The sequence below is a fragment of the Balaenoptera ricei genome, chromosome 6 (assembly GCF_028023285.1).
Source record: "Balaenoptera ricei isolate mBalRic1 chromosome 6, mBalRic1.hap2, whole genome shotgun sequence".
Taxonomy (NCBI): Eukaryota; Metazoa; Chordata; class Mammalia; order Artiodactyla; family Balaenopteridae; genus Balaenoptera; species Balaenoptera ricei.
This window is the reverse complement of record NC_082644.1, coordinates 96,920,228-96,944,133: the sequence shown is the minus strand read 5'-3', so window position 1 is coordinate 96,944,133 and position 23,906 is coordinate 96,920,228. Positions and strand designations below refer to the sequence as shown.

General features: G+C 44.6%; 1 protein-coding gene and 1 pseudogene across 12 annotated transcripts in view; one reads left to right on the top strand and one right to left on the bottom strand.

Annotated features, from left to right (window-relative positions):
- The window catches only part of ZNF462 (zinc finger protein 462), a 170,167-nt gene that overhangs the window by 75,872 nt on the left and 70,389 nt on the right, over nt 1-23,906 (bottom strand). For 10 of the 12 annotated variants that reach the window (XR_009503741.1, XM_059925239.1, XM_059925237.1 and 7 more), the window contains 2 exons: nt 7,007-7,256; nt 227-5,814 (listed from right to left, as the gene is read on the bottom strand). Coding sequence is in view for 11 of the 12 variants with exons in the window: in XM_059925239.1 (XP_059781222.1) it covers nt 227-5,814; nt 7,007-7,229 (5,811 nt within the window). In the remaining variant the exon portion in view is untranslated. Of the gene's footprint in view, nt 1-226; nt 5,815-7,006; nt 7,257-11,955; nt 12,105-23,906 lie in introns of those variants that run through there. The other 2 variants (XM_059925240.1, XM_059925248.1) reach the window with 2 other exon arrangements.
- On the top strand, nt 6,413-6,502 carry LOC132368275 (small nucleolar RNA SNORA70; annotated as a pseudogene).

The window sequence follows — 23,906 nt, the reverse complement described above, 5'->3', positions numbered from 1 at the left end:
GAACCTTGGGAGGGGCGAGAGGGAGGGGGACGGGGCCGTGGAGAAGGGTGAGCGTAGAACGCAGAGGGGAATAATCAAGCTCGAAATGTTTAATTGACTTATTGAGCTCTCTGGCAGGCTAAGTCACTAGGAAGCCCGTAGCGGTTTGGCTGGCAGCGAAGACGTGCATGTGGGCACCAGTGATGAGAGGCCTCCTGGGGGAAGGGAAAGCAAAACATATCCTTACCCTCTCTTGTTTGAAATCTGCAAAAGCACCATCTGCATATTTCTGCTTGCTCAAAAGCTGTTTCCTCCTCTCCTGACGTTTGGCACGCTTCTGGAATTCCTCATTGTGAATGTTCAAGTGTGAGGTCAGCTCCGCCGTGCTTTGCAGTTTGCTATCGCAGTGCTTGCACTGGTAGGCGGAGCTCTGCGGGCGGGGGCCGCTGCCCAGGATGACGAAGTCCCTCTTGAGGTCCCGGCTGTGGTGGTCCGTGTAATGCATGCACAGCAGCTCCGCCGTGCTGAAGGACAGCTTGAAGCACTTGATGCAGCGGAACGGGAGCCACTCCATCTCCTGCCCTTCGCTCCCCTCCACCTCGGCTTTCTCGCAGCCGCCTCTCTCCTCCTCTTCCATCAGCACCGGCTTCTCGTGCTCGTCGGCGTAGACGGCGGTGAAGTAGCCCCCCAACTTGCTGGCGTGCTGCTTCTTGGGGAACACCCCCGGGTGGCGCTTCATGTAGTGGGACACGATGCCCTTCTTGCTGAAGGACTGAAAGGCGCACAGCGAGCACTTCTTCTTCTCCACGGCGCGCCGGAGCTCCTCGCTGAGCTGCGGGGCGTCGTCCTTGGGCGGCGACGGGATGATCACCTTGCTGGGCTTGTCGCTGATGGTCCTGGAGGCCGCCAGGCAGTGGGTGTAGTAGGCGTCGATGTCGTGGCGCTTCTGGTAGTGGGCGGCCAGCCCTTTGCGGATGGGGTTGGTGTAGGCACACAGGGCGCACTTGAAGAGGTTGTTCTTGCCCTCGGGCTGGGCGCGCACGTTGTTGTGCTTGATGCGGTAGTGCCGGGCTATGCCCTTCCGCGTGGAGCAGAAGTACTTGCAGAGCTGGCACCGGAACACAGTGTGGGACACCAGGTGCGAGGTAGCGAAGTGAGACGTGGACACGGGCTCCTCTCCCACCTCGTCCTCGGTCACGGACACTTGGGAGGGGCTCACTTCAGTGGTTATCTCGGGCTCGAGGGTCACGGGCAGCTTCGGGGGAGACTGGGAAAAGACATCGAATTCGGGCTGGTTGTGATACTTCTCATAGTGGATCTTGAGCTTCTCCAAAGTGCCGTGCGTGTAGGGACAAAGTTTGCAGCGGTAGGCGCCGTACCCTTGCTTGAAGATCCTGCTCGTCTCCTCCACGTCGTTCTGGGCTATGTCGGCGGACTGCTCCACGTCGTGCACGAAGTCCTCGGCAGTCACCTTGATGGATGGGTGTCGCTTCTGGTAGTGGGTCAGGACACCGTGGATGCGGGTGTTGATGTAGGGGCAATGACGGCATTTGTAGACGGCGCCCGGGTTGATGTCGATATCCTGGGCAAAGTCGGCAGCCTTCACTTTCATGCCTGGGTGCTTCTTCCCATAATGGGTCAGAAGGCCGTGCAGGTTGTTATACTCAGACTGGCACACGGTGCACTGGTACGGGGTGGAGGAGATGGCAGGGTTGGCTGACGCTAGCTGGAGGCTCTTCTCTGGGGAAAGCCTGGCGTCCTCGGGGCATTCAGCTTCCTGCTCGGGGAGCGGGGCAGGCATACTGTTTTCACAATTCACAGGGCCCACGAGCTCTTCAGGCGGAGAGAGGGGATTCTCGACAGCATCTTTCTCCTTGATGATATCCAGCAGCACCGACTCGTCCCCATTCATGGCCCAGGGGTGGAACGCTTGGTAGTGATTGGTGATGTCCCAGATGGAGACGGCCTCAAAAACACAGTCTCGGCATCTGTACGTTTTGGCTTCAGCTGGCATCGTGAGAGAGGGAGGGGATGGGTCTGGCCCAGCCCAGAGCTTGGTGGCCATGTACGTATAATCAACGTAATGCTCGGGATGCCTCCTCTGGTAATGGAGGAGCAAACCGTTGGGATCTGTGTGGGAATAGATGCACCACTCGCAGTGGTAGCCAGCTTCTATCAAGCCATCTAGAAATGCCCACCGCATGATGGACGTGACTGTGGCCTTCAGGGCAGGGTGGTCTTTCTTGATATGCTTCCTCAGTGCATAGAAGTAGGGGGAGGTGTACGAGCACTGCCGACACTTGAGCGCCCTGAGTTTCGTCCTGTCCCGCTCCACGTTCGAGGCGGGGACCAGCACGCAACCGGCGGGCTTCTTCTGGTTACGGTCGCAGAGGCTTCGGATGGTGGCCGTGTGCTGCCGGATCACGTCCGCGTTGGCCTTGAAGTCTCGGTGCTTCTTCTGATAATGGATGAGGACGCCTTTGACCGTGCGGTTCCCGTAATCACAGTGCTGGCAGAAGAACATCTCACTCTCCGCGGGAGGGCCGTCTCTCTCGGAGCCGCTGCGGCTGAGCTGCGGCCTGGGGGCCGGTGGCCGGGGGGAGCCTTGGGGCCCATCAGCCCCTCGCGTCATTGCGGCTGTGGGAGGAGCCTGTCTGATATATTTGGCGGTAACCTTTATCTCTGGGTGTCTTTTCTGGTAGTGGACAAGGACTCCCACAACTGACCGATTGCTGTAGGAGCAGTGTTTGCAGTAGTAAAGCTCGGTACCGAGGTCTGGTGGCGGGGGCGGCGGGGGGGGTGGGGAACCCATGGCGGATATTTTGGGAGACACTGGAGCACCCACCTCAAATGACAACCGAGAGAGGGCAGAGCCCCTGTCCACAGACACCATTCGCATGGTTTTCTGGATCCTAAAGTAGGAGGCCTTTTCTTCCGGGTGTTTCTTCTGATAATGAACCAACACAGAGTGCATGTTGGGGCTCGCGAAGGAGCAAACGTCACAATCGTACACGACGACGGTGCTGACCGAGGGGTCCTTCTGATTTTCACATTCTGGAGGAAAGGTCTTGGAAGGGGTGTTTTTAGGGAACGGGGCTGGCACCCCGCCGCCACGGGCCACGGCAGCGGACGCGGCCATGTTCTTGGGAGCCGAATTCAGGATCTCCCTCAGCGTCTGGGACTCCGTGTTCGGCCCCTCCTGCTGCTCCACCACGTAGCTCGAAAATATCATCGCGTTGTTAATCTTAACGGTGGGATGCATTCTCTGGTAATGCGGCATCAGGCTCCGGACGTTGGGGCTCGTGTAGGAACAAAACCGACACCGGTAGATCAGGTCCGAGTGGTCGAAGTTGAGGACGTTCATGGCTTCTGGGTGGTGTTCGCCGTAATGCTGCTGCAGGTCTTCGAAGTTGGTGTAATCGATGTAGCATTCCAGGCACCTGTACACTGCGCTGTGATCGTTGGGGTCCAAGATGTACCTGAAGCTGAATTTAATGTACGGGTGCATGCGCTGGTAGTGGGTGCTGACGCTCCGGGCAGATTTGTTGTTAAAGTCACAGTGTTTGCAATAATAAAGCCTTCCCGAGTCACTAAAGTCCGCATTTTCATTACCGTGCTCAGTTCCGTAGATAGGAGTCTGGGTGTTGAGCAGAGTAGCGCTGGCAACCTGGTGATCTTTCATGTTCGTGGAGGAGCCATAATAATCCTCTTCATCTTCAGAAAGGGTGAGCTCTATCTCAGCCCCGTTGGTGGTATTGTAATCGTGCGTGACAGTTCTGAAGTTGGGCTCCTTCTGGGGCTCAGGGGCGTCTCTCGCCCAGATCTGCTGTGCTGAGAAGGACGTGGGCACCTCCAGGATGGGCTCTGGCGGCTCTTCTTCCCGGTCCAGCTCCACCTCAATCTCCACTTCGTTGTCTTCCTCTTCCTCCTCGTCATCCTCCACGTTGATCACCGCATCTTCCTGCTGTTTGGTTTGGTTAATTCTGCTCTGCAGGTTGCTTGCTATCTCGTCAATCCGGGTCCTCTTCTTCACGGGCGATAAGTCGAGAGGAAAGTCATTAGCGAGTTTCCTAGAGGCCTTAGCTACAAAATTGTTCTTGGAGGACAACCCAAGAATTGAGGTCTGACTTTTCTTCACAGTGTTGCTGGAAGAGGGGTGGCTGTCTGTCTCGCTGTCCGCTGGCAGGCTGGAGGGCTGCCCCTCGAATTTTGGCAAGTTGTCGCAGAAGGAGTGTTTGTGCTGCTGATGAACCCTCAGCCCTTTCAGAGTCGTGGTGGAGTAATTACACATGGTGCACTTGTAGGGGTGCAGGGGCGGGGCCTGTGCGGGCGGCGGGGGCAGGGGCGGCACCTGATGGGGCGGCTGTAGCTGCGGCGGCTGGGGCTGTGACGGAGGTGGGGGCGGTGGCGGCGGCGGCGGCGGGGGCGGCTGTTGCTGCTGCAGGGGCTCCAGCACGACCCCCGACTTTCTCCCATTGATGCTCGAGCTCTCGTAAGACACGACACCTTCGTGCAGCGGGGAAGCAATGCTTTCACTCTGGGAATTCACAGCATCCCAGTCTGACGTTGTACCCGTGTGACACTGTTTGTGAGCCCCAAGTTTTAACGAGCTCTTGCAAGTAAATGGACATTCATCACATTTGTAGACAGCTGTCTTTCCGGATAAGTGGATGTTTTCTATGTGACGGGAGATGCTACGTCGATGCATGGTGAGGAACGGACAAAAGGGGCACTGGAACCGATTCATGAATCTTCTAAATGGGATCCCCTTGGTCTCCAATAATTTGTTGCCCTCTGAGCCCATCAGCTGCTCCGCGGACATGCCTGCTGTCTGATGATCCAGAGCAGTTAAGCCATTCTCGCTGTCTATTTCATTTAACTCTTCATCGGAACTAGAGTCATTCAGCATGCTGTTAGTTTCCAGGTCGGCAGAAGAATTGGTCATGTCAGTCATTCCGTAACGGGATCTCTCCGCCAAGTTGACGAGGCCAGAATTGTGAGGTGACTTCGGCTTCATCTGAGGGTAAGACACGGGCGAAAACTTGGAAGCGGAAGAAGAATTGGGTCTCATGATGGAGTTGCCGATGGAGCCCCTGAAGGTGGAGACGTTAGTGCTGGGTAGCTCCCGGCTGGCAGCATTCATAGACAGATAGGTGGAGTTAGAAGTGGGGCTGGGGGCGCTCTTGTTCTGCACATCAGGCAGATTAGTCCCTTCTTGCTGCTGCCTGAGACTGGACAGGATCTTGACCATGCTGCGGTGTTTCTTCATCATGTGGTCACACCAGCGTTCCCGGCGGGGGGTCTGATAGCTGCACCACTCACAGCAAAAGTTGCCTCGAGACTTGGTCAGAGGCTTGACCATTGATTCTAGGATGCTGCGCTCCACGACCTCCGCCGGCAGTTCCTTGCAGGGGTCCTGCAGGGACACGGGTGGGACCACGGGGTCTGCCATCGGAGCAGGGGCAGGGGGAGGAGCAGTGGTCTCCTTCAAATTGTTTTTGTGATACATCTTCTGATGCTTAATTATTCTTGCCCTCCTTGGTGACTTGTATGTGCAAAACTGGCAAGAGAAGACCTTTCCGAATCCCTCGTGCATCATGATATTATAATTTAAGGATCCTGGAACAGGGGGTCCCGCCGAACTCCCTTCAGCTTGAGCTCCGTGGACCTTCCTAGTGTGTTCAATGAGGAGGTTTTTTGACCTGAAGTAGCGTACGCAGAACTTGCATTGAAAAAACTTGTTTGTTGGTTTGGGATTAGAGGCAATATGCTGACCGTAATATCCTGGACTATGGCCATAGTAACTTCCGGTCCCCAATGCAGTTGCATTTTGACCTGAAGAGAAAGCATAAGGTAAGTGGGAAGAGAAAAGCAAAGCAAAAGCGAGTCAAGAATTTCAATCATGCAAATCCATTTTCTTTTCAATTATCCTTCATTAATAAACATCACATTCAAAAAGCCTAACATCTCAAGATGAGGCCCTGAAGAGTATTAACGAAGCGTTAACGAACATAAACACGTTGCTTCTCACGGACGAAAGGCAGTGCTCGGCTTCAGGTGCAAGAGTCTCCATATCTCGATTCATGTGCCACAGAGCTATGAAAATGCAAGTTTCACAAACTGCAGTATTCATTCTAGAACTTTCCAAGATACTACCCTGTGCTCCAAATCGAAAGGAAGGTAAGAGACAGAGGAAGCTGAAAGAACAATAACCTGGGCTACTCAAGAAGAGACATGTGATGCCCAAACCACAAAAAGGGCTCACAAATGGGAATTCCCTGGCGGTCCAGTGGTTAGGACTCGGCGTTTTTCCACTGCTGTGGCCCAGGTTCAATGCCTGGTTGGGGAACCTTTAAATATCCCACAAGCCTTGCAGCGTGGCCAAAAAAAAAAAAAAAAGTCTCGCAAAGAGCAAAAAACTCTGTAGGAGCCATGCATGTCAAGAAGCACGGCTACTGACTCCTTGGTAGTGCGTGCAGCCTGTTGCCTGTACCGCTTGCCCTAAGGGACCTTGGAGACAGCCCTTTCCAGTGGACATTCATGACTGGCATGTTGTGCCCAATCGAGGCTCCAGACAGGTATGTGCGGTGCCTTTGAAAAGCCCCAGGGCACAGTGGCCAGGGTCCAGGCTGGCCAAGTCATAAGGTCCATCTGCACCAGGCTGCAGAACAAGGAGCATGTGATTAAGGCCCTCCACAGGGCCAAGTTCAAGTTCCCTGGCCGCCAGAAGAGCCACATCTCCAAGAAGTGGGCGTTTACTAAGTTTAACACGGATGAATTTGAAAACAAGGTGGCGGAAAAGCAGCTCATCCCGGATGGCTGTGAGGTCAAATACATCCCTAATCCTGCCCTCTGGACAAATGGCGGACCCTGCACTCAGGAGAGCCTTGGCGCTGTCCCCTCCTTACTCACGCCCACCAATAAGTCCTACTCTCCTGTCCAAAAAAAAAAAGAACCACGGCTACAGGCTCAAAATAGAGGAGGGCAGTGAAATACATCAGATACGCTGAGCCTAGGACAGATTTACCTGATAAATCCTCTGCAATCACAAATTCATCCTTTATAGACGAAAACTCCACCTCTGTCTGGTTACTGGCATTCATGGACCCAGATCGCGGCTCATTCGCATTGTCTTCGGCAACGTCCGTCGGCTGCAGAAATGCCGTGTGGACATCCTGGATATGCGCCTTGAGATCTTCATAAGACGGGGCTCTGAAGTCACAGCCATCGCACTGAAGCACCTCCATCATCTGGGTCTACTCTCTCACATTAGGAACCTGTGGTGGCAGAAGCCAGACGAAACACCTTAAGGCCTGAGCTCATTGCGTACCCCAAGCTGATGGGGCTACAAGTCCATTAATGGAAGAAATTCCAATATTGGCCAATTTCTCTCACTGGACTTTGCCAGATGCAACACTGGCCAAAGAAAGGAAATCAGACATAATAGGGATGGTGTCCTTGACTTCATAACTTCAAAGAAGGGGGAAAAAACCAGGTAAACTTCTTCTAGCTTGATGTATCTGCAAGTGCCATGTGTCAAAGAAACCCTTAATACTTCAAAAGTTTTAGTAGTCTCTGAATTTCTTGACTGAATTCAAATTTCTTGGTAGGTTAATACTGACTTTGATTCTGGCTGGGACCAGTTTTATTTTTGAACCAGAATCTTCTCAGAAGTAAAGAGGTTGCCCATACAGAAGAAAGGACAAACTTCACTCTTCATTAGCTGTTTTAATACTATAAAACATTGATGTTTTATCACCAAATGGTGAAACAGTATTGAATCTCTGAGTGGCAGTAGGAAAAGCTTTTTATTGTACCTTTTTATTCTTCTACTCTCTTAACTGATATTGTGGTACACCTCCTTCTTCCCTTCCTTAAACAGTTTATTTTTTTTTTCATGAGCTAAATGGTTATTTGCTTTTTACTACCTACCAATTATAACCTAACAGCTTCTCCAATCTAATTAGGTCATAAAATATTTCTCATGAGATTCTTAAACAACCAACTTTAGATGACAATCCAGTTTCTAGTTTCAGGTTGCACCTTGGTACCTCGATTTACACTAAGGCAACAGAAACGCACGTGGTTTGGAAGAAGGGCTTCTAAGGCAGGACCTTCTCTTTTTCTACTTCTCCCATTTACAAATGTGGAGTGCATACTTGGCCATAAAAAGCAGTGAACCTGATTTAGAATAAAGTAAAACTTGCCCGGCTGCCTCTGTCCTGCTATTTACTGTGTGATTGAAAGATACAGATAGCTTCACATGAACTCAATGGAGAGGCCCACCATTAAGAAGTTAAAAACGTATTAGAAGGCATTGACCTTCCTATCTTAAGTTGAGATACCCAGTTATTACCTTAATGACTGAGTTACTTCACTGAGCTCATAGCAAACTCTACTGAGTCACTGTAATCTAGAACCAGATGTCCAAGAACAAAAGCCACAAGCCAAATCTTTCGATACTTTGATTGTACAGCAACTTTCTATACTTTTATTGTAAGAGATCAATTATTTCTGCAGGAAGAATAAAGTGGAGAAATCTGTCAATGAAGTGAAAGGAGCTATGGCAGGAGGGTTTTCTCTGAAAGAATGCTCCTGCTGATAGCCTGTGAAAATAACTCCTGGCAAGTCCAGCTCTGGACAGCCTGAGCTTGCAGAGTGAGACACACAGATATTTACCTTCTCCCCTTTCACCCAGCAATTTCTCCTTTTTTTTTCCCAATAAACCCTGAACTGTGCACCAGAGTTCCTGTCAGCTAACTCAGCCTCCATATTCCCAGCCACACCAGCTTTTCTGTCTCAGCACCAACCCAAATTGTGTGGAAGAGGTTGCTATCAGCTCTGGATCAAATTACAGCCGTCACCGAGGCCCCACCCCACTTCTCCTTTTCGCACAGCCCATTAGACCTGAACGCAAATTTTTCCATAGTGCAGACGACTCCTGCATTTAGAACACTTCACAGCAAAAAAGGCAGATCATCCAGTGTGCGCTCCCCATCCCCCCAGCTTAGTCCTTTCATCTCAGCCAAACAAGCCACAGCTCTGCTGAATGTGTTTATCACACTTTCAAGAGATAGGAGCTCCTGCGTCACTGGAGCTCTAAGTCTCACTAAGCTGCCCTAGTCCTCTGAGCTTTAGGAGCGGCCATTTTAGCTCAGAGCCTCCCCTCTGAGCACAACATGGCTTCTCTGGGATGGACGGTGCCAGGCCGACAGGCAGAGGGAACAGGAGAGGAGCAGCCTGGGCCCCTCCTCTGCCCTCCTCCTCCCAACAAAGAAGGAACTGTTTTCACTCCTTCCCGAAAAAGCAGCACCTTTCTCCTCCTCAAATGTCATTCACCAGGATCTCCGAAGGTTCTTTTATCCCATGACTGATGGGCTGCCTCGTTCATCCCAGCACAGCCCTGGTTACTGCAGGACGTTCCTGGACCAGACCCTGTTCTCCAGCTGCCTTAGGGGGGGTGGGCTGGAGGGGGGAACCTCCAGAATGCCTTGGCTTCTTGGGAGTCGTCCTTCCACACACAGAAGACATACCATCCGACTCTGCTTGCCAGATTCCAAAGTCTAATGACCTTTGTTAATCACCAGCCAGTCTGTCTGCATCAGCAGACCCTGCCAACAGGCACACCCTTCAACACAAAGGCTGTAGCTATTCCTTTTAAAAGAGGTTCTCTGAAAGCTCCATTGTGCAGCCGAGAGGAAAACAAAATCTCTTCCCTTCAAAACTTCAAGCCTTTAGAAATAATGCAACAAAAGGCTTTCTGCTGTGTGTCTTTTGGAAAGTTTGAGCCTAGTTTGCACAACATCCACCAAAAAAATGACAGTTCTGCCCAAGGAAAGCAGGGCACCTTTGGCATTAAGTCATCCACCCCGAGATGAAATTCATCTCTCTGCACGGTTCTTTAATATCTTGGTGTCTTCCGAAGCTCTTATTAGCAAGGATTCAAACTTCGCTGGATGCAAACAAACCAACGGTCTCCTTATTCTGCTACAAAGGAGATTAAAGGGTTAGGAGATCAGGGGGAAAAAAAGCCACTGATTTGGAAAAAGAAGAGATGATGAAAGTGATTTCCTAATAGGTTCTAGCTTTAATGTTGTTGCAGACTCTACCTCAAAAATAGCGCAGAGCCTTAGAAGAGGTTAATCTCCAGGCTGCTGAGGGAACCAGCGTCTGGTACCGCTGAATGGCCTTCAATTGGATGTCTGCACCGAGACCTCAAAGGAGGATGTAGCCTCCTCTGAAAGCCATTTTGTCTTTGTGCACACATTGCTCCTGGAGACGCTGACAGAAGAAGAAAACAGAAATTGCCAGCATGGCCTAAACAATCAAAGACACAGAAACTTGATGTGTTTATGAGACTGAGGACGTACACATGGGCAAAAAGTGAGAGGAGGAGGAGGAGGAGGAGACGGAACAGGGGAGGAGAGAGACAAAGAAAGCTGGACCTGAGGATGACCCATCCATCAACTCGAGGATGTTTTGCAGCAGATGGTAATCCTCTGAGAAACCAACAACAAAGATGGGAACAAAGATGAGAAATACTCTCTCGCATATTTGACTGTTTCATCAACGGAGAAAGAACAGCAACCCTAAAAGGCTAAACCAGACGCTGAGCTGCTACCAAATGATGACTTAAAGTTAAAAGCCTTGATCTCCTATCTATTTACTTTATTTAAAAATTCTACTGCGATAATGAGATTAGCAGTATTTTTTTTTCCCCACTGACCAAATCAGCAAAATCAAAAGCAGAAGAGGAAGCTTCTGAACTAACTGAAAGAAATGCTATTTCAAAAGGTCATGAGATGAATCTACAAATCAAACAAGCGTGTCCCCCCCACCACCATCTCCTACTCGCAATGCAATATCTCCAGGCCCCTCAAGGTCAAACAGGCATTGGACGACTAGACTCTCAACACCACCCATGATGATGCCTTGGCAGGCAGATGAATATGGATTCGTTCCCAAATAAGCTAGCACCTAATGTGATTAGTCCTCCTAATGTAAAACCTCTAGACCATACTAATTATCCACGACTCTGCACTACTGAGTGCCACGTGTTGGTTTGTGCAATCTACATTGATAAGTCTGGAGTTTTCAAGAGGTGGGGTTTTGATGGGAAACCCAAAACCCAACTTTCCATATTGGACAAACTCTTGAAGACATATTTAAAGAAAATCCAGAGATCTTGTGAAGGATTGGGAATATACACCTGAGAATGGGGAAAGGGACATGATGGCCACCAGCTGCTCTTCCTCAATCTTAAAAACACCAATTTTGAACTATTTTCAAAACAGAAACAGACTTCCAGACATAGGAAACAAACTTATGGTTACCAAAGGGGGAAGGGGGAGGGAGGGATAAATTAGGAGTTTGGGATTAACAGATACAAACTACTACATATAAAAAAAAAAAAGATGACAAGGTCCTACTGTATAGCACAGGGAACTATGTTCAATATCTTGTAATAAACTATGACGGAAAAGAATCTGAAAAAAGATAAAGACAGATAGATAAATAGATCTAGATATACAATTGAAAAACTTTGCTATACTTCAGAAAGTAACACAGGGACTTCCCTGGCGGTCCAGCGGTTAGGACTCTGCACTTCCACTGCAGGGGGCGCAGGTTCAACCCCTGGTCCGGGAACTAAGATCCCACATGCCATGCGGTGTGGCCAAAAAATAAAAAAATTTAAAAATAAATTTAAAAAAGAGAAAGTAACACAGCACTGTAAATCAACTACACTTCAATTTAAAAAAACCCACCAATTTTACTTTCTACCATCTGCCCACCCACCTTCTGCGTTCACAATTTCAGAGACCCATTATGCCTCCATTTTCCTCCTGTGAAGGTGAAAGGGGACAATCCACAGGTTCATCATGTGTCCTCCCCACTCACTGCCCAGACAGGAGGGGAGAAGGGAGGCACCCTGGGTGTTTGAGGGCACTCCTACAATCCTGCCACCACAACCCTCACCTGGGTCACCTCGGCGAGCACCGTTCTCCGGGGTTGCATGGAGCACGAACACGGTCTTGAAGTCAAAATCCCAACTGTCTCCGGGACGTGTCCAAATGAAAAGGTGCAGGCCTTGCCTGGACCTACCCTGTTCTCTGACTGAAGGACTGCAGACCAGAAATAAAGCCGTGAAGCACCAGAGCCACAGGGATTCAAGAGCAACTAATTATAAGCTTCAAAGCCTTTGAGAAATAGAACCAGAAACACCGTAAGATGCTTTTCCTATGTCCACTCCAGAAACCTAGTTTCATTTGTAAGACACTGAACTCCTCGGTTCTCTTGAATCGCAATTCTAAGAAAAGGCTTTAGTGAGCACCTATTGTCTGTGTTTTTCTTACTTTCCTTTCCCATGATTGGAAAAACCAATTATCCAAGGACAGGTAGTGGAATGCATTAACTTCGGAACCATTCAGCGAGAAAGACAGAAGAATCAGGAACTTAAAGATCATTGTACAAATGTATTTGAGATCGGAAACTGTTGCTATGATGGGGTCAAAGAGCTGCGGGGTGTGTTGGGAAGTTAACATCTCTTATTTCAATCCCCAGGAACGTGGTTTGGGAGGAAAGAATTTTCATGCTTAGGATGAAAAATGAGGGGAAAAAAAATCACTAACTAATCCACTTGTGAGTGTGGGTTGCTACTCTCAGCAACAAGACGTGTTGTACATCACTGCTTATCATTTACTCTTGTCATGGTCGAAGTGGGAGTTCTAATAATTTAAAAATCATTTAAAGCATCTTTCCGAACAGGACTGGATCAAGAAATGGAGGTAAAAATCTCCTTTCAGGAAAAGGAACAGTAGTTATGGAATCACACTTACAAATGCAAATATAGACTATAGATATACACACACAGGCATGCATATATACACACACACATGTATCATAGGGTGCCTGTCCTCTGTACATACATATATACATACATACGTGTACGTATATATGAAATAATTAATTTTCTTGATTTAATTTGAACTCAGATATGGGCATGTGCCCTCCAAATTTAACATTTCTGTTAGAACACTTTTGAATAAGTACAAATGACATACATACTCTTCCCATGTTATAGTGATTAAAAAAAATAAGCCAACAAAATAAACCAACAAAGAACTTCGAACAACAAGATACCTACATTGATCCCACAACATTTGGTACAACTATAGATCCTGGCTCACCATGTGGTGTCTTCAAATGTCCTATCCAATGTTTATACTGTTTGCTACATGATCTAAGCAGTTCTGTGTACTCTTGGCAATTCACCACACTAATGAAAGGTTTAACATATCAGGGAGGATAAATAATTAAGGAATTCAGAAGGGAGACACAGCTGTTCTTCAAAACCAAATTTTCAGAAGAGAAAGGATTAATTTGCAATCGCATATGTAACCCCCAAGATGAGACTGAATTTAAATAGTAGCAGAGAAATACCATGCGAGCCTGAGTCCTGCCAATGCCCACGTGTGGCCTCTGTTCCGTCTCTGGGACAGAGTCTGAAGCAGGCAATCTGCACATTAATAACCCCAGTCACCTTCTGGCCAAGGATGCTAGTCTTCAGGTTCTCTTATTTTAGCTTTGTTCTCCTGAATCAAGTTTTCAAGTTTTACAGAGCATGTTGGAGTAATATTTCATAACAGATAACCTCGGGGATCATTATTAAAATGAGATGATCTAATCCAAATGACAAAAAAATTTCAGATATGTAAACAAGAAGGCATTCTGGCTGAGTGACCTGTTATGAAAGCAGGTAGTGAGTGTCTAATACAGAAAGAGATAGTACATACCTTCTGGAGAATTCATGCATTCCTTTGCAATGATCTAAGGCTCATTGAGGCCAACAGGCCAACAGGCAGCCTGCCAGCTCTCCTGTCCTTAGAAAAGGAAGCGTGTGATTTGAATAAGGAGATAAAAGAGGAGAGAAGGGACTAGAAAAGAAAGGGAGGAAGCAGGGTGGTATCTCAGGAGCTTTAGACTTCATTGTCTGTGAAGGGGAACCTGCAGTTCACCAGATAACTCCAATTCTGAGAAGCGTCCTGACAATATTCTCCTTGAGAAACAAAACAAAATGAAGACGCCTCCACATGCTAAAATTCTCAAAAGGCAACCATGACAAATGAGATCCCAGCTCATTTTGTTCTTCCAAATGACCGAAAACCACTCTTAGGGTTGAATGAATTCTCTGAGATGTCATGGGTCCATCAGGAAATCCCTTGGAAACTTTGAAGCCATTCTTGCCCGAGCCTGGAGATCAAGAGAGACCCGATTTCTCTCCTCTAGAGCCAAACCTCACCCAAACGGCAGAGACAGAAAAATCGCTGTATTCCTTTGTAGCCTCTTCAGCATGCTGGCTGGGTTTCCACAGACACTTTTCACACTACAAGAACTCTCATTATAAAAATTGTAAAATTAAAGGGAAGTTGCAGATACGCTGCTGGGTCTTCATTACAGAACTGATTAAGACGCAGAGTAAGCAGAAGCTGCAGTCAAAGGCATCTTCCATATCGTGAAAGACCAAACCACGCATTGAGTAGCTCCTCTGTGGGATTGAAGGCTGCACTGACCACAGGCCTTGGGCATGTCTTCACGGCCAGATCCGTGCCCGGCACAGGAAGGTCTGGCCAACCCCACCAAGTCTAAATTCTACAGTTTCGGTGAATGAATCCAGAAACCATTTGAACAACTTACCTTGCTCTCTATTACCTTCTGAGAGGAAAAAAAACAAAAAACAAAACGAAAGGATCCATGGCTGTTGAAAGTATAACTAAGTTTTGCCAGAAGAACCTCTTTTATTTGAGGAAAAGCCCACAAAAGTCCCAATCTAATCCCTCTGAGATTTGTTCTTTGCCTTGTGATCACGGTTTGCTCAGAAAATTCAGACAAGTCACTTCCTTTAAATGAGAATTGTCCCAAGTCTGCCTATATCTGTGGCACACAAGGCCCTGATGCAATAACCTTTCCAGTCCAATTTCTTATATTTGACAAAATATAACCACTCCATGGTTCCTGATCTAACTACCCCATCAGGATGAAAGCCCTAAGCAGACTGTTTTCTGGAAAGGTAAACAATGGCTGCGCTTGTGTGAATCAGGAATCGTGACCACTTTGAAGTCCTCCTATTCAAGAAGATTGTGATTTTTTTTTTTTCCTCCTCTTGGCCTCCACCTATAGCAGAAGGCACCGCCCACTGAGATCCATTGGTTCTCCTACCCCGTTCCAAGAAAATAGGAAAAACACCCTATGTTTTTATGTATGGAACTGGCAGATACCCAAGAATTAGGAATATTTTATTTTAAATGATAGCTAAAGAATTTCTTTTCTCTTGCAATCTCCAATCTACTCTCAGCAAGTAAGTTTACTGCTAAAAATCACTGCACCTCAAGAACTTCTTAGCAGAAAGTTAAGACATTTGTCTGCCAACACAACAGTAGAATTTATCACCATGTGAAAACACTACAGTGGCTCAGGTACTTGGCCAAGCCCCACGTTCCATAAATCCTTAATGAAAATCTCACTTTGCCCAACAAACTTAGGTCTTTCAGCTTATTCACTATTGGGCTGCTCAAAAAAAAAAAAAAAAAAAAAAAAAAAAAGACAAGGATACAGAAATGCCTCTCCAGCAAGTAAAATAATTTATTCCCAGCAGGTGCGATGGCTCCACCTGCCACCTTCACCTTGAACAAGTCTTTCGAAGCCTTTACTTGGATCATTTCACTAAATGAAGAGATTAGATTATGCCAGTCAATGTTTTTGTACAAAGGAGTGTTTTACAAAATTTTCTTCTCATATTTTGAAAGATTTTTTTCTGACTTAATTCACCTCTCACTTTTTATTATTATTCAGAGACAAATAAATGCCTAGTTTCGTCATGGCTGACTCCTCCTCATGCAATTCTGGGCTCAAAGGTTCTATCCTCCAAGGGGCTTTCTCACAACTCCATCTAATATTAGCCCGCTCTCCCCACCCCCATGAAATCGAGCCCCTATCCACAACTCCGAGCATGCTGACTTTCTCTACCACATTACGCTGCCTTATAAGTTCCTTCATTGTTGCTATGATACCTGTTTGTTTGTGCTCTATCTCCCTCTGCTAGAACATAGGCACCCTGATAGCAAGCCCACACCTGTCTATTTACACTGGTATCTTCAGCACTGGGGACAGTTCACACAATGGGTACTCAGCAAATGGGCTGAATGAATGAACAAAGGAATGAATGAAGCAGAGCTTGTGAGTGCTAAGATTCCAATCAAACATAAAAAGATGGGTTGTGAGAGTTAGATTCTTCTACTAACCTTATGTTGTCACAGAGCAGTGGTCCCAACCAGGGGCAATCTTACCCCCACAGACCCCAGCCCAGGGATATCTGGAGACACTTTTGGTTCTCACAACCGGGTCGCGGGGGGAAGGGGGGTGAGCGGTGCTACTGGTATCGAATGCGTAGAGGCCAGGGATGCTGCTAAACGTCCTACAATGCACAGGAAAACCCCCGTAAGAAAGAATGATCTGGTCCAAAATGACAAGAGTGTGGAGGTTGGAAACCCTGTCACAAGTGGTCTCTAGGTATTTTCAGTCTCTGCATATAAGCCACCTGCCTTTATAAGCCTTTCATGTGGTCCTGGCTGGGGAATCTCTGGGCCAGATGATCAGCAAGTTCTCTTCCAGCTCAAAGATTCTATGATTTCATGGTTCAAAATGATCTTAGTAGCTGCCTTCCTGTCCTATGACATCACGAGTTTTTTAGTTTTATTTTTCTGATTTGGGTATTTTACTCTAAACTTTTCAAGAAAAATCCAAGATTAAGGAATATAACTGGTCCATCTCTCCTGAGTGATAAGCCCCTTGCACTGATGATGACCCTGTGGGCTTTGTGGGTAAGGGGTCAACGTCATTAAAAATGGTCAAGTCCTACAGTTAGCATGTGGCCTCCAAACTAAAATTTCTATGAAAAACATCATGCACATTTTCTCCTCTCCAACATACAAAATTATCTTCTCTCAAAGTGACGGGGCCCCAGGCTACTCAAAATCACTCTTCAAAGGATGAGTGCCGTGTTCCTTTTGGTTCTTATATCCCCAGGGCCCAGCACAGGTCTGGCCCTGACAAGATCTGTGGGCTGAATGAGTGTACGCATGCCTGCTTTCCAGGAGAAAATTAACCAGTGGTACCGACCCAAACTAAACATATAGGAACCTAAGCAATTCCAGAGAGGATCCACGACCAGAAAAACAAAACAAAACAAAACTTAGCACTATATGCCACTGCTCCCACTCAACTAATAAAGTTCATGAAGCCACATCACAGTGCTTGGCTGACTACTGGGATATTAGGAATTCCATGTCCCCACTTGTCCTTGATATGTGACGAAGTGGCCACCTTGCTTTTCCTCACCATCCAAGGGGAAGGTACTCTGGCAGCATCATTCTACCCACATATTTATAACACTGCTAAGCTCCCCTAAACTGATGTGACACTTGGAATCATCACCTGGGGCTACACTTGAGACTATCTGGTTGCCTTCCCTCCACAAAAAAACCTTTCGATTCTTGTTTGCAAAGATTCTGGAAAGCCTGAGGAAAAATTCTCCCCTATAGCTCAAAACTGTATAAACCGTTTCAGTAGAGGAAAGTATAAAGAAATTAGGTAGGAACAGAGTTATCTCTCCTTGGCTTCCCTAAAAACTATTGAAACAATAAATTACCTGTGCCTTCTTTAACTCAAACAGAAGAATTCACTCCTAAAAGCTAACTATCTGTAAGCTCATTAGTGTCCACTAGAGAGGAGATCTCAAAGACCATGACGTCCAACGTGGCCCAACATCTTCATTTTTCAGATAGTGAAACTGAAGGTCTCAGGAAAAATAACCCGCCCAAGTCTTCTGGAACATACTCTCTGAAGCAGGAAAAAAAAATCTGTTGAATTCCATAATTAGAGAAAGGAAATCAGCAATAAAAACACTCTATAAATGTTATTCAGTTCATTAATAGCAATTCACACTTGAAGTCCACGCCCCATATATTCTCACAAACAAGAGTCTTTCTTCACTGAGAAGGCAGATTCCAGAATAACCCCCAGTGTCTCCTCCTCTGCTCAGAATTCTATACTCAGGAGATTAACTGAAAAGGTGCAAAATCCATCATCTGCAGTTTGACTGTTCAAAGATCTTCTTAGGCATGCAGGCAGTGTGCTCCTGCTTTGGAAACACATTTGGAAGACTGAAAGTTGCTGACAAAGGTACACACAGAAGAACGAGATCCATGACACTGAATCATTTTTCCTCAGAATCCAACCTCATGGAATCAGAACAAGGTTATGTAGTAACTTTATGCCCACCAAATCTACCCCATGAGAAACATCATCTTGTTTCTTATGGAAAATGTGTTCTGCCAACAAAGTCGCTGAAGAGGCTGGCTGAATGAGCCTTCGGGGTGTCTGGAAATATCAGGGTCAGTTCATTTAAAATGAACCTGCCTCCTTGTGGCACAGCTAGTCAGTGGCTCAGACCAATAGTTTCAGAATACTGTTGACACCCGATTCCATTTCAAATTACATGTCACATCCTGAAACCAACCACAACTTAGAATATTTCACCACATTTACTAATACATTTATATTATATTATATTATATTATATATTTATCCCTTATTTATCTATACTCTTAGTAGATCTCTATATCCATTTGTTGGATATGAAAAACTAAATGCATCCAAAAGGCCAGTAATCATCTTTAACTTTTTAAATATTCCCCATATGGGTCTCTTAGGAAAGAGTCCCTTACCATAATGAAAAGAATGACTCAGAGGGCTTCCCTGGTGGCGCAGCGCTTAAGAATCCTCCTGCCAATGCAGGGGACACGGGTTTGAGCCCCGGTCCGGGAAGATCCCACATGCCGTGGAGCAACTAAGCCCGTGTGCCACAACTACTAAGCCTGCGCTCTAGAGCCCGTGAGCCACAACTACTGAAGCCTGCGAGCCTAGAGCCCGTGCTCCGCAACAAGAGAAGCTACCGCAATGAGAAGCCCACGCACCGCAACGAAGAATAGCCCCCGCTCACCGCAACTAGAGAAAGCCCACGCGCAACAATAAAGACCCAACGGAGCCAAAAATAAATTAAATTAATTAATTTTTTTAAAAAAACAATGACTTAGAAATCAGGAGGATGCTGAGATCTCCATGCTTTCCTCCCTGTAGAATACTTGTACCTACATTTTGAAGATCCACATAATTCCCATCCTTTAAGAAAATGATTCTCAAGGAGAGGTCCCCAGACCAGCAGCATCAGCATCGGCCAAGAATTCATTAGGAATGCGATTTCTCATGTTCCACTCCAGACTCAGTGAATCAGAAACCCTGGGGGTAGGGCCCCGCACGCAATCTGTATTTTAACAAGCCCTCAAGGGGATCCTGATGCTCACTCCAGTTTTAAGATCAAGCTCAAAATTCCCTCTAGTCCCTGAGACCACCAGCTAGAATGCTGAGTTCCCTTCTCCAACGCACTGGGAGCCCTACTTATAAGCCCTGTTGATTGAATGAATACGATAATAGCTATGCAGTCTTTAAAGAGCCTAGGAGAGGACTAATGTTTGCAAATATTTCACTTCTTATTTAACGATTAATGGGAAAATACTAAGTTGCAGAACCCAGCATCAGAAGCTAATAAGAGCACACCCATAAAAGACAGAGTTAATATCTGTGAAAGAATGAATACTGTAGCCAAGACAATGCTGATACTGATATTCATCTCCCTTAATAATTTAAGAACGGTTCATGACATGGTGTCCTTGATATTTCTAAAGTGGGATGTGGCAATCCACAAAGGAAAGAATTGGAGTATTTTATACAGAAAATACTAAGAGTTGGGTAAATCCTCAGGACCCAAGACTCTTGAATGACAGAAGGCTTTCATAATAAACAAAATCTTATTAGAAAACATTCAAACTTGGAGTGGTTATTTGATTACCACACTAAAGCTGCAGTGCTGAGTTAAATCCACTCTAAGGATCAACGTCTGAAAACACAGAAGTGTTTGGAAATCCCTCAAAACAAGGATATGTGCTTTAAGCTAACCAAGGGACTTCCAGAAAAAATGGTGGCTAATTGTCTCAAACTGCAAACGAAGTCTTGGATGAAGGAAAAGAGGAAAATGTAAACAAAGAAAAAAAAAAAAAGACTGGCCACACCAAACCAGTAGATCTATGGGACCCTCAAATCTAAAGCAGGACTTAAAACTTAGAATCACAGAGTTCAGAGATAAGATTCATCAACTGTGTCCTACCTAGGCATCTAACCAGGACCCTTGTAGATTGCTGAAAGCTACAGAAGAAAGGCAGTCCATCCAGACCCAAACTCAGGTTCTGAAAGCAGAATTAAGCAGGATTTAAGGAGCAGATTTAGAGAGATATTATCCTCATTACCTGGGGGCCAAGAGAAAGTTCTGAGTGTTATGTCCTAACTGAAGATGAGTAAGTTAGAAAAAGTGAACTGAGGCCAAAAAAAAGTGCCAGAAAGAAACATGGCATGGAAAAGACCAATGAACAATCTATTTTGAAAGAACGGGGCACAGAAGAATATTATATACAACAATTAACAGAGATACTATAAAAGAAGAGATCAAAGATAAGATGATAAGACATCAGCATGAGATAAAAGGGAAGCTGGCAGTTGAAGAAAGAAACTGACAACAAAAATAACTACCACTGCAGAACCAATAAATATATTAAAGTAATAAGAGGTAAAATCCACAAACCAGAACCAAAGTTGATGATATGGAAAACAGTCTTCAAAAAAACTGCACAGAATGCAGAGGAAAAGGACAAGTAGATGAAAGCAAGTAGAGAACATGACAGGTAAGAGAGTTTGAAAACAGAGATCCAACATACAGGTAAAAGGTATTCTCGAGTAGACAGTAAAACAAAACAGGGCAAAACAAAATATGCTCAAATCCGTGATGGAAAATAACTTCCCCGAAATAAAGGAATGTCTGATGTTCCAGGGAAAAGTAACAGAGAATCATCAAAATTGAGACATCTCCGTAAAGTTACAGTTTTCTAGGATAAACACTGAATTCTACAAAATCAAGATATTTAAAAATTAGTCAATTGCAGGGGGAAAAGTCAGACAGCCACAAACTTCTTCCCAGTAACATTCAATGATAGAGAGCAGTGAATGGATGTCTACAGAGGCTTGAGAAAGAGAGAGCAAGATTGGAGTATTCATTTCCCAACTGAATTCGGAACCATGTATAAAAGTAATAAAAAACACATTTTCCAATCAGCACAGTCAGGGAATGCTGCACTTACCGACTCTTCTTCAAAATCTATTCAGTGATGTAATATATCCAACCAAGAGAAAGTTCAAAATCGAGATCTCAAGAATGGGGAATTTAGAGGTAAAGAGAGGATGTGAACACAGAATCCACTTACATTTAGAACAAAGATTGATCAATTTATAATAATTGCAAAACAAAATTACAATCCCTTAAAGGGAACAATTATAATAATAGATTATTCCATATAATAACAACAAAATTATATAGAACTGGGAAAAATCCTCAACCATAACAACAAAAATAAAGAGGTGGGAGGGATGGATTGGAAGTTGGGATTAGCAGAGGTAAACTATTATATATAGAATGCATAAATAACAAGGTCCTACTGTATATCACAGGGAACTATATTCAATACCTTGCAATAAGCTATAATGGAAAAGAATATCAAAAAGACTGCATATATATGTATAACAGAATCACTATGCTGTACAGCAGAAATTAACACACTGTCAATCAACTATACTTCAATAAAATAAATTTTTAAAAATGAACAAGTTAAAAAAAAAGAGGTAGGGGAGGTTGGCATTAGAGGATAAATGTAAGTGGAAGAATATTCTCAACTCTCAGAGGGACAAATATAAATACTCGATAGTATTCTTTCTGAAGTTACTAAATAGAGGTACTAAAGCTAAAAAGTTAATTAGTAATAAAAATTAAAATAGACGTTTTTAATCTTTTTTTGATCAAAGCAAACACAGCCCACGTAGTAAAAAACAGAGAACAAAGGAAAAGTGCGTAGAAATATACAAGTATGTGCAAAAAATTAATTAGAATCAAGTATATATGTTAAATCAATAAACTACTATGGAAAATATTCCCAGACTAGACTCAAAAATGAACTCTAATTGCATTTTGTCTACAAGAGATACACCATAAAATGACACAAAATCTTTAAAGTAATAATATGGTAAAAGTATGTCAAGAAAAGTAGGGATCTTGATAAATTTTACTCATGATTAATTCAAGATAAAAAAGCTTGTAAGCTTATCCTTAAATTTTTACAAAAGCAAAAATAAAAAATTTCCACAAATGTAAAGGAAAATAAATTATATTTTGAAAAGTTTTAAAGATGAACATTTAGGGAATTCCCTGGAGGTCCAGTAGTTAGGACTCCGAGCTTCCACTGCAGGGGGCCCGGGTTCAGTCCCTGGTCGGGGAACTAAGAACCCGCATGCCGCAAGGCACGGCCAAAATAAATAAATAAATAAAGATGAACATTTAATAATGTAAAAACTTACAATCCACAATGAAGACTGATCGTGAATATTTATGCCCCCCCTCCAACAGCACCAATTGGAGAAAGAAACGAAAAAAAAAGGCAATACAAGAAGAGATAGACATAAGTACTTAATATGTTAAATGGAGAAAGGCAACTAAGGATAGAAATCACAGAATTAATAGAATTAAGAGACACATTTCAAATTCTGTATCCTGGAAACAGGAAGCACATTTTCATTTCAAGCAAGTATGAGACATTTACAAAGGTTTTCAAATGCCCATGGAGGTTTACAAGCGTCTCTGATGCCAGAATTAAGAGATTATAAATTACAAATAGGAAAAAGTAGTCTATCATTTCTACTTACACAGCAGCAAATCTAGAGGAAAAAGGAAAACAAAAAATTCCAGACACTTGGAATTTTTTAACATTATTCTAAACAAGTTTGGATAAACAGAAACAAAAACTGAACTACAGAACGTGACTTTAAAAATCTTATGTATGTAAAATGTGGAATTTAACAAAAGCTGTACTTAGAGGAAATTTCATAGCTCTATGAAAATTATAAACAAGAAATAATAATACTTCTTATAAATCAAGAAATAATACTAAATGAATGAAACATCTAACTCAAGGAAAAGAAAAAGGAAGAAAAGACGAAGAAAGAATTTCATTAAGATCGAAAATCAGGAATCAAAAAATCAAAAAACAATAAAACTGCCTGAGTAACCACTTTTTTTTAAAAAATGTAATTCTGTGTAAAATTAAATAAAAACCACTATCTAGCCTAACAAGAAAAAAGAGGGGAGGAAGGCAAAACACAAATATAACTAAGAAGCAGAAAATATCCACGAATGTAAAGGAAAATAAAATATAATTTAAAAATTACTATGTACAACTCATAGTTATATTTGTAAACCTAAACATCATAGATGATTGTCTAGAAACACATATACTACCAAAATTAATCCAAGAGCCAACCCAACCAGAGAAGAGTCTTCAAAAATTCAGTATATCAGAATGCTTTTTAAATTGGTCCAAAGTCTGAAGTGTAAGACTTTCACCAATATATTTCCAAACACATTATAGTGTAGCACAGATATCAAAGCTTACCCCCCCAAACAATAAATAGTAATATAAAAATAATAAAAGCAGACCAATGCACTTATAAATATTGAGGCAAAAATTCACAATAAAATCCAGGTGCACATTAAAGGAATATCACTCCATGATGAAGTGGGGTTCACTGCAGGAAGGCAGTATTTCAGTACCAGAAAATTTAGGGAATTCCCTGGTGGTCCAGTGGTTAGGACTCTGCACTTTCTTTCACTGCCGAGTGCCCGGGTTCAATCCCTGGTCAAGGAACTAAGAAAGATCCCG